The sequence below is a fragment of the Tinamus guttatus genome, unplaced genomic scaffold, assembly GCF_059628265.1.
Source record: "Tinamus guttatus ecotype Peru unplaced genomic scaffold, ASM5962826v1 Tinamus_guttatus_pri_ptg000211l, whole genome shotgun sequence".
Taxonomy (NCBI): Eukaryota; Metazoa; Chordata; class Aves; order Tinamiformes; family Tinamidae; genus Tinamus; species Tinamus guttatus.
In genome coordinates, this window is record NW_028288745.1 from 37,847 (window position 1) to 51,334 (window position 13,488).

The 13,488-nt window shown below is 40.9% G+C and overlaps 1 protein-coding gene across 1 annotated transcript in view; it reads right to left on the minus strand.

Moving 5' to 3' along the window:
• LOC104565823 (hemicentin-1-like) overlaps positions 1-13,488 on the minus strand; it is a gene marked incomplete at its 3' end in the record, with an annotated part of 134,805 nt that overhangs the window by 33,409 nt on the left and 87,908 nt on the right. Inside the window, exons 43-51 of the mRNA XM_088524547.1 lie at positions 11,964-12,086; positions 10,556-10,717; positions 9,919-10,200; positions 8,731-8,898; positions 6,463-6,576; positions 3,437-3,523; positions 2,820-3,011; positions 2,452-2,625; positions 1,178-1,291 (exon numbers count right to left, since the gene is read on the minus strand). Of these exons, the coding sequence (XP_088380673.1) occupies positions 1,178-1,291; positions 2,452-2,625; positions 2,820-3,011; positions 3,437-3,523; positions 6,463-6,576; positions 8,731-8,898; positions 9,919-10,200; positions 10,556-10,717; positions 11,964-12,086 (1,416 nt within the window). The remainder of the gene's footprint in view (positions 1-1,177; positions 1,292-2,451; positions 2,626-2,819; positions 3,012-3,436; positions 3,524-6,462; positions 6,577-8,730; positions 8,899-9,918; positions 10,201-10,555; positions 10,718-11,963; positions 12,087-13,488) is intronic.

Consider the following 13,488-nt stretch of genomic DNA (forward strand, 5'->3'; position numbering starts at 1 on the left):
GTGTTAAAAATTTTTTTGACATGCAAATCTGGCCATGGCCACATTATTAGGTGTTTGGCTTGAACTCTACAAATTTCTGTGAGGTGCAACCACTAAAAACCATTTTAAAAGGAACAAATATCCTCAAAAACACGTTTGAGCTGAAGTCCACAGTCAGAGTAGCTGGTCAAAACTCAGAATTTCCATTCTGCTGAAAACTCCAGTGTTGCAAAATCTTGTTTTGTTCTGAATCAGAATGAAGCAGAACACTTCCAAATTCTTAAACAACCCCCCACGTCAGTCTCCTAAGCTATTTTTTCCAGTGCTTCCCATTCTTTTCTCAACAGGAAATTTAAAATTCTCCCTGAAGTCTACAGTATCAGAATGACTGGCAGTTGTAATGGCCTTTGGGAGGAAGAAAGGGGGCACTTATTTTGCTATATAGTTATACACTGATAATGAGCTCTTTCATAATCTTCTCATTATTCCTAATCCTGTGGGACCTTATTAGGAACTTAGTGTAATTAAAATAACAGCACAGTTACTGAGAGGAAGCAATCCAAATTCTGACTAAAAGATTAGCAAATAAAAAAAGAAATAAGAAGCCATGCTTGACTGAGCCCATACTGAAGAAGTTGAGCATTACAATAGAATATTAGGCACAGATGCCCAAAGGACAAAGTAGTGTCAGGAAATCTTGCACAAGAAAGCTTCCACGTATATGGTATTTTATGGAAGGATATAAAAATAGTATCCTCCCCTTTTACCTACCCAAGAAAGTTTCCCATTAGAGGTTGAGCATTTTTTTGGTACACACCTCATACCACTCCATTTCTTTAAAAGAGCTCAAGTGGTCTTGAGACTCTTTCTTCTGGTTTCCCATTGTGCAGCTTCTAACTAATTTGAAATTCATAACTGAAAAAATTACAGCGGAAACTAGACTTTGTTGTATATTAAATGTCTTTCCCCGGGTGATACACAGATTTCTGGCCAAAAAAGCACTTTTAAAGGATGCAGAAACAAACTTCCAGTGCCTCTCCCCAGTCAATGTCATGAGCACCCAATCAGCCAAGGCAGGTGTTAGCTAAACAAGGCTACTAACGACCACTTTGAAAATACCCCCCTTCTAGGACAGTCAACACTGCAAAGGACAGAAATGGGAGAATGCAAACCATCAGTACTGGAAGTATTTCCTTACTGTAGACTTTCACTTCATAGTGTTTCAAACTTTCTCCAGCCTCGTTTGTGGCTATGCAGGTATATCTTCCTGTGTTGTCCTCCTGGGCATTCAGAATCTGCATGGTTCGACCTCCTGCCAAGAGATCATTCTTTAATAACAACCACATCATACTCTTGCTTGCCAATTATTTAAATGGTCCGCAGGGCGTTCTTCATCCTTGCAGCCAAATTCTGCTCTTAGACAAGCACGACACACTAAACACACATCACCAGGTAGACGATGTAATGAACAAGCATGTAATTTACAGAGTGCTTTGATACCCAACTCTCTGCTGCCGGATTTCTGGAGAATTTGTTAACGTAGTTCTGTACAAGAAATTTCTAGGAGATATTTAGATTTAGGGTTCTGTACATCACAGAAAAAAGAATTAAGCAGAATGAAGAGGATGAAACATAAGCACCGTGACTAAGTAAAGGTAAACTATTGAACATACAGGGCTTGACATGAGCCTCTAAGATGTGTGGCACTTGATTTAAGAGAAGCCCTTAATGTTCTCTGAAGACTGGACAGAGGCAACAGCCACTATATGAAATGAAGTGTAAGCAAGAATGAATCACCAGGATTTAAGAGTAAGGTGGCCTTTACAACTTGGACATCCAGCAATTTCCTTCCCATAGCACCCTGTTTATTTATGATTTATATTGTCTGCATTCTCAAAGATGAGTCACTATTTAATTTGGCTGCAACTCTCTTCAGACTGCATTCCCAGAAATTGTCCCCCAATGTAGTAATTCAGCCTCTAGCTAATAATACTACTCATTTTTCCTCTCAGCACTTACAGTTGACAAGACTAAATTACTTGTTCTCCTGCAGTACTTTAGTGTTACTAGTGGAGCTTTTCTCATTTTCATAGATGTGCTAGTTATTCTATAGAGAGAAAAATGGCAAATTACTAATAACTTAGAAAAATACCACCTCATATTTTAGTAACTTTTTGATTATATCTCTTTCCACCTAGCTCATTTCCACACTGAATTTCACACTATTTATGCTCATTAATAACTGCAGTGAACTTAAGAACATTATTTAGCTCTATGGAAGAATAAGATAAATACCTCAATACGAAAAAATACAAGTAGCTGATCAGCTAATTGTGAAGCATTCAGAGATACTGGAATGGAAAGCTCTATGCAAGTACAAAACACTGGACTTAATAAAATATATTCTTTGATGTTATCAAAAAAAAGTTCTGTGATTACTTTCCCTCTCAAAGACAAAAAGAAAGCATTTACCTGGCAATATTCGGATATTTCTGTCTGATTCCATAGGATTGCCATCTTTCAGCCAGGTGATTGTGGCTGGAGGGTATGAGTAAGCCTCACAAACTAGGGAGGTTGGGCTATTGAGAATAACAGTGATGTCTTCTGCAATTCCATGGCCATCTGCACCCAGAATGGTTGGAGACACTAGGAGCAGAAAAATCACTAATCAGAGAAGGGTATGTCATGAAAAGCAACTTTTCTATTGAATAGCCAGTCTAGGAATTTGGCTCCTGTTTGGTAAACATTGCTATAAATGAAGTGCTAGAAAATCTCAGTGTGACTGCCTGGTCGCCTTGAGATCAGTACTTTTTTGCAGCAGCAAGCAGCACTTGCCTTACCAAGTACATTAAGACTGTAGCTTTTGCTCTTATCCCCAGCTGCATTCGAGGCGATACACGTGTATCTCCCTGTATCGGTGACTTGGGCATTGGTGATTCGCAGAAAACGCCCACTGGACAGAAAATGGTGATCTTCATCCTCAAGTAGAGGCTGCCCATCCTTTATCCAAGTGATCTGTGGTACAGGGTTCCCTTAATGGATTACAGAAAATTGCAAATATTAGTTGTTCCATAGTTTCTAGAACAGTCCAAGCTTTCTATAAAATGGAAATGAATATAATGAATAATGGAAAAATACAGTTTCAGAGGTTCTCTTAAAATATATGCTTTAGGGAGATATTTTGGAATACATATTCTATATTCTATTCTATAGTATAATATTCTGTAGGCTCTATATACACCTCCTCCTAAATTCTACAGGGTTTTCGAGCAAAAATATCATGGCACTGTCCTCTTGGCTACATTGTATACAAGCTACATACAAGAATTTCTTCCTTCTGCTACATGTTGAATCTTAAAAATTTCTACTGGATTGAAAGTTCCATTTAAAACAAAACCAGTGATGACTGACACCATGGAATTGATCAGGAAAGATGAATAATACTGTATACTTTTACCTGTCACTTCACATGCGAGGGTAACACTGTGCTTCTCTCTCACTTTCAGATCTTCCAGTTTATTTTCACCCACGATCCCTGGAGGCACTGCAGACAGACAAAAAGAAAACATCAATATCAAATCTCTCCATGCTTCGAGATACTAAAAATCTGTCCAGATAGGGTCCTGGGCCATGTGCTCTAGGTGACATTCCTCGAACCTGTTGGGTGGATTAGATGACCTCCAGAGCTTCCTTCCAGCCTCAACCATTCTGTAATCAGAATATTCCTTGCAACCACTACATACCAAAGGCACTGCCTGAGCCCATGCTTCCCTCAGCCACACAGATCAACAAGGAGCTCAGCCAGACTTCCAAGAGTCAGGTCCAGATATGAGACAGCCAAGTTCTGCAATCCTTAACCACACTGCTCCATGCAAAGGGACCACTGCCCCACAACATGTTCCCCTTGCTGTCTCTGTAGAGCTAGAGGATGCTCAGGGTGCTGAGAAGGTGCATTCCTTACACTTTTGAGCATAATCAACACAGCAAGAGATGACAAGCAGTGGTAGTGTGCTCTTCGTTAGTGTGTCAGGATTGATTTTATGCACCAGCACATTTTGTAAGTTTGTAAGCAAATTCTATCCCCCTTATTAAGAAGCTAGCGATTTTATTTGTTCAAAACGATTGCTTAAGTTTAAGAGCTGCTTGTAATTTCAAAGTAATTGAAAGTATCTATCCAGAATGCTAGGAAAGAAGTGATAAAAAAAGAGGGAGAGACAGAGACAGATAAAGCCTGTTTGTTCACAAACTTTTTGTTGTTGTTATAGTAGATTACCAAAGGGTGGATGTTGTGTAAAGGCATAACTGTGTTTCATACTGATACAGCTCCACAGAGGCAGACAAACAAATTATGAATCTAATGGCATCTAGCAGTGCTATAAAATCTGTTTCTGTGGAGAAATAAAAGACATAACTATACTATTAAAACACCTACCCACACTCAAAATAGTTTACTCGGTATAAGAAAAACCCTATTGCAGAATTCACCACTTGATGACACAAGAAAGGAAAATATATTTCACAGCTTATTTGTGACGTACCAGTAAGATGTAAGCAAAAGTTTTAAAAAATAAGAATCACAAGCAGAATCAAGGTAAAATAAGATCTGCTGAATTCACTGTCAACTGAGAAAAAGCTGTGTCACATCAGATCTTTGATAGTGCTGAACAGAACAAAAGGGAAAGAGAAGAAAACAAAAAGTTACAAGTTTGCACTGGATGGCTGGAATGGTGCCAAAACTATTTCAGAGCAGCTAAACGCCGGCTTCTGACCAGGATGTGTGGTGGGATGATGGCTAGCAAAACCTGGTGGTCAGACAATGTGGCTCTCTCACCAACTTGTAATGCAGTCACGGTCAAATTCCCTGCTGCCACTGTGCAAGCGATGCAAAACAGACTTTCCTGGGGGTTCTAGCATTCAAATGTGGCTGGACAAAGACACACAATATTAGACGGGAGAAAATACAGCCCAAAATCATAATTGTCAGGACTTCCAAGTCAGGCCAAAAGTCCTTGTTCATAAATACACCTATTTATGCACAACTCATAGTTTTGGCCCCAAAATTCCTGAGCAAATTGTCAGCACACATTAATTTCAGAAGTATGACACCAAGCACTTTGCAAGCATAGCAGTATTGCACTTCTGAGCTCTCCACGCAGGCTGGAGCCGCAGCCCAGGAACGTTCCCGCACGCTGTGTGCTTGCAGTGAGCCGCCGCGTGCGCTGCGCCGCTCTCAGCCCACATTCCAGTAACTTTCCTCTAGAAAGACAAAAAAAATGACCGGGGGGAGGGCAGGGAAGAGCCAACAGTGGAATTTTCCACTGAGCCCACTTCGCTGAGCATTCTTCTTCAAGGCAAACAAAGCCCATGCGAGAGAGGCTCCCAGAAGCCTCGTGAACACTTCTGCTAAAACCCTCCAAAGAAAACAGTAAAACAATGCAGGCTTTGCAGTGGTTGGCCATCTCCTCCATTCTGCCATATTCACACTTCCATGAGCTCATCAAATAAACACGAACTGACATGAATCTAAGTTATTATATATGCCTACGTCAGCTGAAGGCAAAAGGAAATGAATTGTGCACTACATCTTAGAGAAAAGACCTACAGTCAAATTCTACACACTAATGCTCTAAGACAACCTGCTTAAGGCCTGGTAATTACTAGCAGAAATAATAAATAGTGACTCAAACAAAGAGAAGTATTTTCTGGGAAAAATATCATTTCTGAAAGTAAGGCACTAGACAAAATTACACATTGAAGGCTCTATATACTTTTAAATGTTCTCATGTAAAGAGACTGCTGCATTAGTGCTTGTCTAAATACATTAGCAGGAGCATCCACTATCACATTTTGTTTAGTGCCTGACAGTAGCAAAAGCTTTACTGATTGAAGATTATCCTTGGATCAGAGATTTCTGTTGTGCAAAAAACAATTCCACTTCCAATGTTTAATTTCACAGTAGGTCTTGGCTTTGTTTTCACCTCTTCGTTTCAACAGATTATTATCATTACAGAGCTAAACTATAAATATTCTACTGAGTGTGGCAGGATACTGCGGATTTTGATGCACAAGAACTATCACAGGAGTTGCAGCTCCTTGCCTTCCAGCATGAGGTGCATCCAATTCCCAGAATGACTTCCATTTGCCTTCCTGCAGCTGTCGTTTTCCTTCCGCTTTAAGCCAGCTTCAGTTCAGGCTGCTGCCAAAAGAAATAGCCCTATTCCCCTGTCCCCTTGGTCCTGTCATCATGGCATTTATGAGCTGTGCAGTGCACCAGATGAGAACTGATCTGTCAAGAACCTCAAGACCCACCAAACCCCAACCTTTCCAGATCACCTAAAACCTTGTTTCCAGACCACATTATCACCCATAATTTTTCTCTTCCTGAGAAGGCACGCTTTGGCCAAGTATTTTTCAAAGTACTACCAAAGTATATAGCAAGCCCCGTTTCTTTAATTCTGCTATAAGAAAAATCATCACACTTACCTAGAACAGAAAGGTCAAACTCCTTCCTTGCTTCCCCTGCAGCATTCATCACTACACAGGTATATCGACCTTCATCATCTACACTCGTGTGTGTCAAACGGAGTGTCCTGCCTCCTGAGGGGAAAGCCACAAAATGCACCACTATTAGAGTATGCTGGTTTAAAGGAGGGAAGACGTGCAAGCATGTTTGAGCAAAGGACCAGGAATATCCTCACTTTTCCCTACCAAAGTATCTTCTCTTTGCTTCCTTTTTGGCAAAGGAACAGCAAAACAAAGGGAAGATGAGCGGTTGAGTATAAAAACAAATGTGATGGCCATCCTTCAGCCTTCTCCCACTTCCTCAGTAGCAGTTTCGCATTAGCAATCATCACTGCACAGTACAGCACCTCTGAACTGCACATCTCCTGCATATGGAGATCTCCTGGGTCTCATTATTGAGATATATCTCCCAAATTTATGTTTCTGGTCATGTACTTCGAAGAAAAAAACTGCCAAGCTGCTCCTGGATGTACCTAAGCCCAAGGACTCACACCTGCTCCAGGGAGCACTGTAAGATTTGGGAGGGCTCAGGTCCCACAGCCTTGTATCACCCTCATCCTTCCTACGGCTGAGCAAAGCCCTTTAAGAAGCCACACAGCAGAGGTATCTACCTGCAGGAGACTGTGCAGCTCTCTCTGAGATCACACATTTGCAGAGCAGCAGTCCAGTGCCAAGGCAGGAGAAGACTCTCTACATGTCCCTGGAACTTAATAAAAGCCTCTCTCCTTCCCAAAGCTGGCATGCAGCTTGGTGCGTGCTGGTGAGGAGGACAGATGTGCTATGGTGGAGACTTTCCTTTATTTTTGTTGCAAAGGGCTCAGGATGGAACATCATCAACAAGGAACATAAGCAGTTTCCAAGCTAATTCAAGCTGCCAACAGCATGTCCACACATTTAAATCATCTGCAGTGCCAAGCATGTTTTCAATCAACAGCACTGAAACGCTGCTTTGGCAAAGTATTTTACCTTTTAAATATTAGCTGAAGAGTTTTGTTTGTTTGTTGCTTGCCTTTGTTTTTATTTTTTTTAACAGTTGTAAAGGCATAAACAAAGCTCCAATGCCATATTGGTCAGAGTTCACTACCGCAATGTGTAGTTTAATAAAGAACTGCACAAAAGCACAGAGTTTGCTGGGGAAAAAAAAAAACAGCACCAAGTTCTGGCCTGTTTCCCCACTCCCACTACCATTACCATTCAGAGACAATAAACATCTTTCTGTGCCTCACCCTTCCCAAGCCTGCAATCAGGGTGCTGATGTTACTGTGGGTGTAGAAATCAACAGGAGAAAGAGCAACTATCATCCCCCAAAGAAACTGTTTTTGTAGGTGGCAAAGCAGATTTCTATCAGATAACAACGAGACAGACACTCCTCTTTCCATATCCTTTTATCCACATTTCTGTAAGACCGGAAAGCAAGACTACCTGCAACACTAAAAGCTACACAGACGAAAAAAATCCTCATGAATTCCAGCTGGAAATCCTGGCTTAGCTGAAGTTTGAAATAGCCTATTTCCCTCTCTCATGGCTTTCTCACATCCACGCTGCTAGATGGCTTGGCTACGTCCAAGTATTGGAAGCTTCCTCAGAACACAGTCTCCCTTCCCTGCAGGACTGTGGTTTACAGGACTGTGTAGTATTGAGCCCTTCCTATTTTGCCCACCTTTGTCGATCACTACGGACATAAAATACATCTGAACTTGGAAGTTAGGATCCTTGATGAACAGGAGCTGTTTCTCTGCCTATCTTAAGTTACCCTGTGTTCACTGAACTTTGTACTGTTCTTGCCTTCTTATCAATGAACTGCTCTGTGCTGTCCTTCCCTGCCTGACACCTTTTTTGGGCTTCTAAAAGAAGATATTTTAAAGATCAGATTCAGTCAGCTCCACGGCCAGACAATATTTACATTACCATGTACACTATACCACAGACTATATGCCCTAATAGCTATCACACTTTTGTCCTCTCCAAGTAAAGCTTGGTAAAGACTTAAAATGTATTTAATAGTAAAATATGCAGTTATTATCAGACACTCCAGCCAATCCGATTTCACTTGCTGAACAATTTGGTACTAGAGAAGGGTTTCTTTTTTTCTCCATGTCTTTAAAGATCATGGAATCAGACTTTTGGTCATGCAAAATGCCTGATCTGCAGATGCAGAGGGCCTTTCACTAAAATCCCCTAAAAAAAAAAAATCAGAAAACCCTCCTACAGCTTCAAAGTTTCTTGTACCTGAGAGGATCCTCACTGAGCTGTTTGCAGTGACAGGCCATCCATTCTTGAGCCATGTTATTGAGGGCAGGGGAATTCCTGAAGCTTCACAGGTCAGCGAGATGGGATTTTTCTCCACAATGCTGATGTTTTCAGGTATCTGCAAGTCACCAGCAATGCTTGGGGGAACTATGGACCAAAAGGAAAGAAAAATCACACTTCACATCAAATAAAATGACTTCTGGTTTCAAAGCATCCTGTCATCCAAAGAACAATCTACTCAAGACAGGCCTGATAAGTGAGAAGCTACAAAACTGAGACAATTGTTCCATTAATGACAAGCTTGTGCAACTACAAGGAAAAAATTAAAAGATCACAAAGCCAGCAGGCAAAAGTACCTTAAGATTAATTAATTAAAAATAATTTCATCAGAACTATTAACTTTACATTATGGTTTAAGATCTCCAATGAGTAACAGTTTATGAACAAAAATTTCTGATTATCACTCCACACAACAATCTCTTTCGCAGATCAAAGTAAGTAAAATAAATTTATTTTTGTCTTTTCCTTCCTAGTGTGAATAGTTTCAATTTGGAAGTATTTCTGTAGTTCATACTACAAAACAGATAACCTGGGTTTCTATAACCCTTTCCTCTCTTTAGAACTTCAGTGCAAGTCCTGACCGACACCCCTCTCTATAGAGAGCTACTCGTCCACCACTGGAACACGATGGGATTTGCCAAGAATCTGGTCACTAAACCCCTATAATCCACTCTCCTGGTTTAGTGGTAGAGCAGCTCCATTCTTTGCTGGCTTTACCCTTTCAAAACACAAACATTCAATGTTTGGTGAAGGGTAAAAAAAAATCATATGCAAGAGAAGTCCCACTCTGAATCCAAGTGGCTGTAATATAATGTGATGCCATAACAGATGCCACCAAATTCAATGACTGATATGCATTATCGCTGAGGTCACCATCTTCAAATTATCCAGAGGGCAGAAATTAGAGCATTTGATGAGTAGGTCCTGGCTCAGGCAACTGTCTTCAAGCAAGGGCCATCAGCAAGGTGTTCTTGTTTAAACTCTGATTTTTCTCTCTCAATTATCTAGGATATTTAAGTACGCTACTATTTTTTTTAATGTCCCTGGGAGAGGTTTAAGGACTAATTTGTTTCTGATATGCCTGCTCCATTTTTCTTACACACTCACCGTGAACGTTTAAATCGTACTTTCTGTCAGCCAGCCCTGCCACGTTGACAGCAACGCAGACATAGTGGCCAGTGTCTGACACCAGGGCATTTTTTAGTTGAAGAAAGAGCCCATCATGAAGTATTTCTAAGTCCCTTCCACTCATCAATGGACGGCCATCCTTCATCCATGTTATTGTTGGTTCTGGAATACCCTGGACCTTGCATTCCAAGGAAACTTCACTTCCCTGGGTGACAACAACTTCTGATGGGTGGCTACCACTGTTCAATACAGTTGGGCGAACTATGAAAGAAAAAGACACAGTAGTCAAACAGATGCTGTATTTCAGGATCTTCACTGATATCTGAACACAACAATAGCCAAATTAACCATCAGCATTTTAATAAAAGACTAGTTACTGTGGATTACTTCTGGCAACTCAGCTGGGGCACTCTGCAGCTCATAATGTTTTCCACGGGCTGCAAAAGGACAGATAACCCTCCACCCGAGAAAAGCACAAGAACTTTTAAAATATAGGTTACAGGCATTTTAAAAATGGAAACATGAGTTTGACTCTTGAAAACTTGCAACTTAGCATCTCCATACCAAGAATTCTTTCATAACCTAACTGCATCAGAGTGGTGAACTATGAACCTACCATATACTTGCAAGCTGTATTCTTTCTTTGCATTTCCAGCCACGTTTGAAGCCATGCACGTGTAAGATGCGGCATCAGACTTTTCAGCAACGGGAATCTGCAGCTGCCGGCCCCCAGACAGTACCCTCACTCTTCCCGAAAGGTCAGCCACCAGCAGGGAGCCTGCAAGAGACAGGCTGTCAGATAAAAATAATGGAAAGGGTAGGGAGGTTGCTCAGGTGATTCATCACCTGGACCACCTGTGTATTTTATATCACACAGCACGCGTACATACCCGTCCGCCCAAGAAATCCTCATGAGAAATATGAGAGTCATAGTACAGCAATATAATATCATATTCTCTCAGCAGAATTCTCAAACTTCGTGACCTAAAATTAGGCATATCTGCTCACCTTTAAAAACCATGGGGAGACTTCATGATCAAAAAAATGTGCATTTCCTACTCAAAATCCTTACAAACTCAGTTTTCATTCCCACTTACATCTTTAAAAATCTTGTCTCTGAATGTATGTACTATATTTCAAGAATGCTGAAGAATTTCATTATTTAGCACTATCCAAATTTGCACAGCTTTCTAAATGTCTTTCCAGACATGCAAATAGTTTCAATTATTATTTGCCATTTAAGTGCATACACTTTGGCTTTGTTGCACAATACCGGAACACCTCACCTTTTTTGCTGCCATGAAAAAGGCTTTAAGAAGAACTTGATAAGCTTTGTTTTCCTGGAAATTTTCACATAGTGGAAAAGTGTTTTGTAATTAAATCTGCTCTTTCCAGAAGTGAAAATTAATTAAGGTAGCTGTAAAGCACACTGAATGCTACAGAACAACACAAACAAAACTCATTAAAAGCACAGCAATTATCATATAAGAAGAGTTTGGTATCTTAGTTAGTCTAATCCTCTTTAAGAGGAGGTGTCAAAAATAGCTACTTTACTATATTTAAGGCTAAGAAGGTATCTGTCAATGGGCGTGCATACTATTCTAAATATTAAGTTGAGATGAAAGAAAAGTTCAGCAAATCCAAAGGCAATTACCACAGCTAGGAGCAGTTTCAACACTTGGCTATGTGCCGTGGCTACAAATTTTAAAAGAACCTAGAGGACACTTCTCTGTCACACTGTGGATCACAGAGATGCCCATGCACCACAGTATTTCACAACTCATGGCCATGCCACCTGGGACTTGCAAACAAGTCTAGATGTAGTCCTGCTCTGCTGTAGTAAACAAGAATATTCAGAGGGAACACATGCTTCACCAGCAGTATGTATAAACTGTCCATTTTTAAGTCAGCTCTGGAATCTCCTGAACTCCTTGGAAAACGCTGTATAAAATGATCACAAGAAGTAAAAAACTGCAAAAATTATTGCATTTGCTTTATAAAATGGACAAGAGGTGGTAACTCACCATTCTTTTTCCAGGTCAGACTGGGTGGGGGGATGCCACTGGACTCACACATCAGGCTTATCAGGCTCCCTTCAATTACTGTCAGCTGAGAGATGTCCTCTGAGCCATAGATACTTGGGGACACTGAAAAGAAACGCCAACTATTTTCATCATGTGAAATAAAATGTTACCAGCCAAAGGCAAGACCCTGTTGAGCCTTGTGCAGATGGGCTCCAGTGAGCATGGCAAGAATTACAAGGATTGCATTTGCTTCCCCAAAGTTGTGATCCAGACTCTGGCAAGGAATACTCTGCGTAGGAATGACCAAACCCATCCCTCCAGCCTCTGAGGCAGTGTAGCCACAGGCTGCAGCTATGGCTGGCTTTTGAATGGGCTTCACTCTACAAAGTGGTTTCTGTGTGTTATGAAAACTGACTCAGAGACTTACAGACCTACAGATATCATCATTAGTCTGAAAATGATTTTTAAAATTCAGCCACATTTTTTGCTTTGAGCATCTCCTTCAGCAACACAGTCCACTAGCTGCTGCATCCTACACTCAAAATCCCATCCCTTCAGCTGTCCTGCCAGAGCAGAACACCAGCTTTGCTCAACACCTAGGTGACTGCGAAGCAGCTGCATGGAAAAGGGGCCAGTCTCCTCTCACTCGTATTCTCAAGGTCTTAAACTACATTGCCTCAATCACTGGGGAAGGGATAACTACCTTCGTGAAGGGAGGGAACCATTTTCTTTAGATGAGAACAGCGTAGGTAATACTTGAAAATAGACCAAAAAACCCCACCAGAGAACACAGGTTGAAATCAGAGAAGAAAAGCTCACTTGTGAATTAACTTATCCAGCCCATTTCTAATGCACACGACAATAGAGCACTTTTTCTTCTGAAATTTCAGGCTAATGCTTTGCTAAGCAGCAAATGGATGTACAGAGTTTCAGAAAGACTGTCCAGAGAGGATTTTATGGTACTGTACTGGTTTCAACCTTTTAGCTGCTCTGTTTCTAATCAGAAAGATTCTCTAAGGAGGTCCATCTTACATTTAACACATGGGCTTATTCTACCAGTTTCTGGAACCACAGCTAGCTCTCAGGATCTCAACAATCCTCAGAAGAATACATCTCCTGGATTTAAAATAAAAAATATGGCAGGCAGGACTTCTGCTCCCAGTGTGTAAACAAAGATGGTAATTCTAAACAGTCATCCACAATGACTTTCACAGGCAGCTCGTGGTTTCTATTAAGCTAGTTCCATCATAGCTGCTAACTAGAAAGAACTATCCCTTCCCTCAAAATACTACTGGTCTCACTGCACTAAAAAACAAATGCAGATCTCTCCAGCACCCAAAGTTCTTGCAACAGTACAGGTCTTCCAGGACTGGGTGGGGAGCTAGAGGACAGGGAAATTAAGGAGCCAAAGATGAAATGTTCAGCAAAAGGGGGCATATGCTTCGGCATGGGTAAGTTGCATGGTCTAATACAACTGCAATATCCAAACTCCACTTCAACATTGGAAGAGTTTTTTTTTAATAAG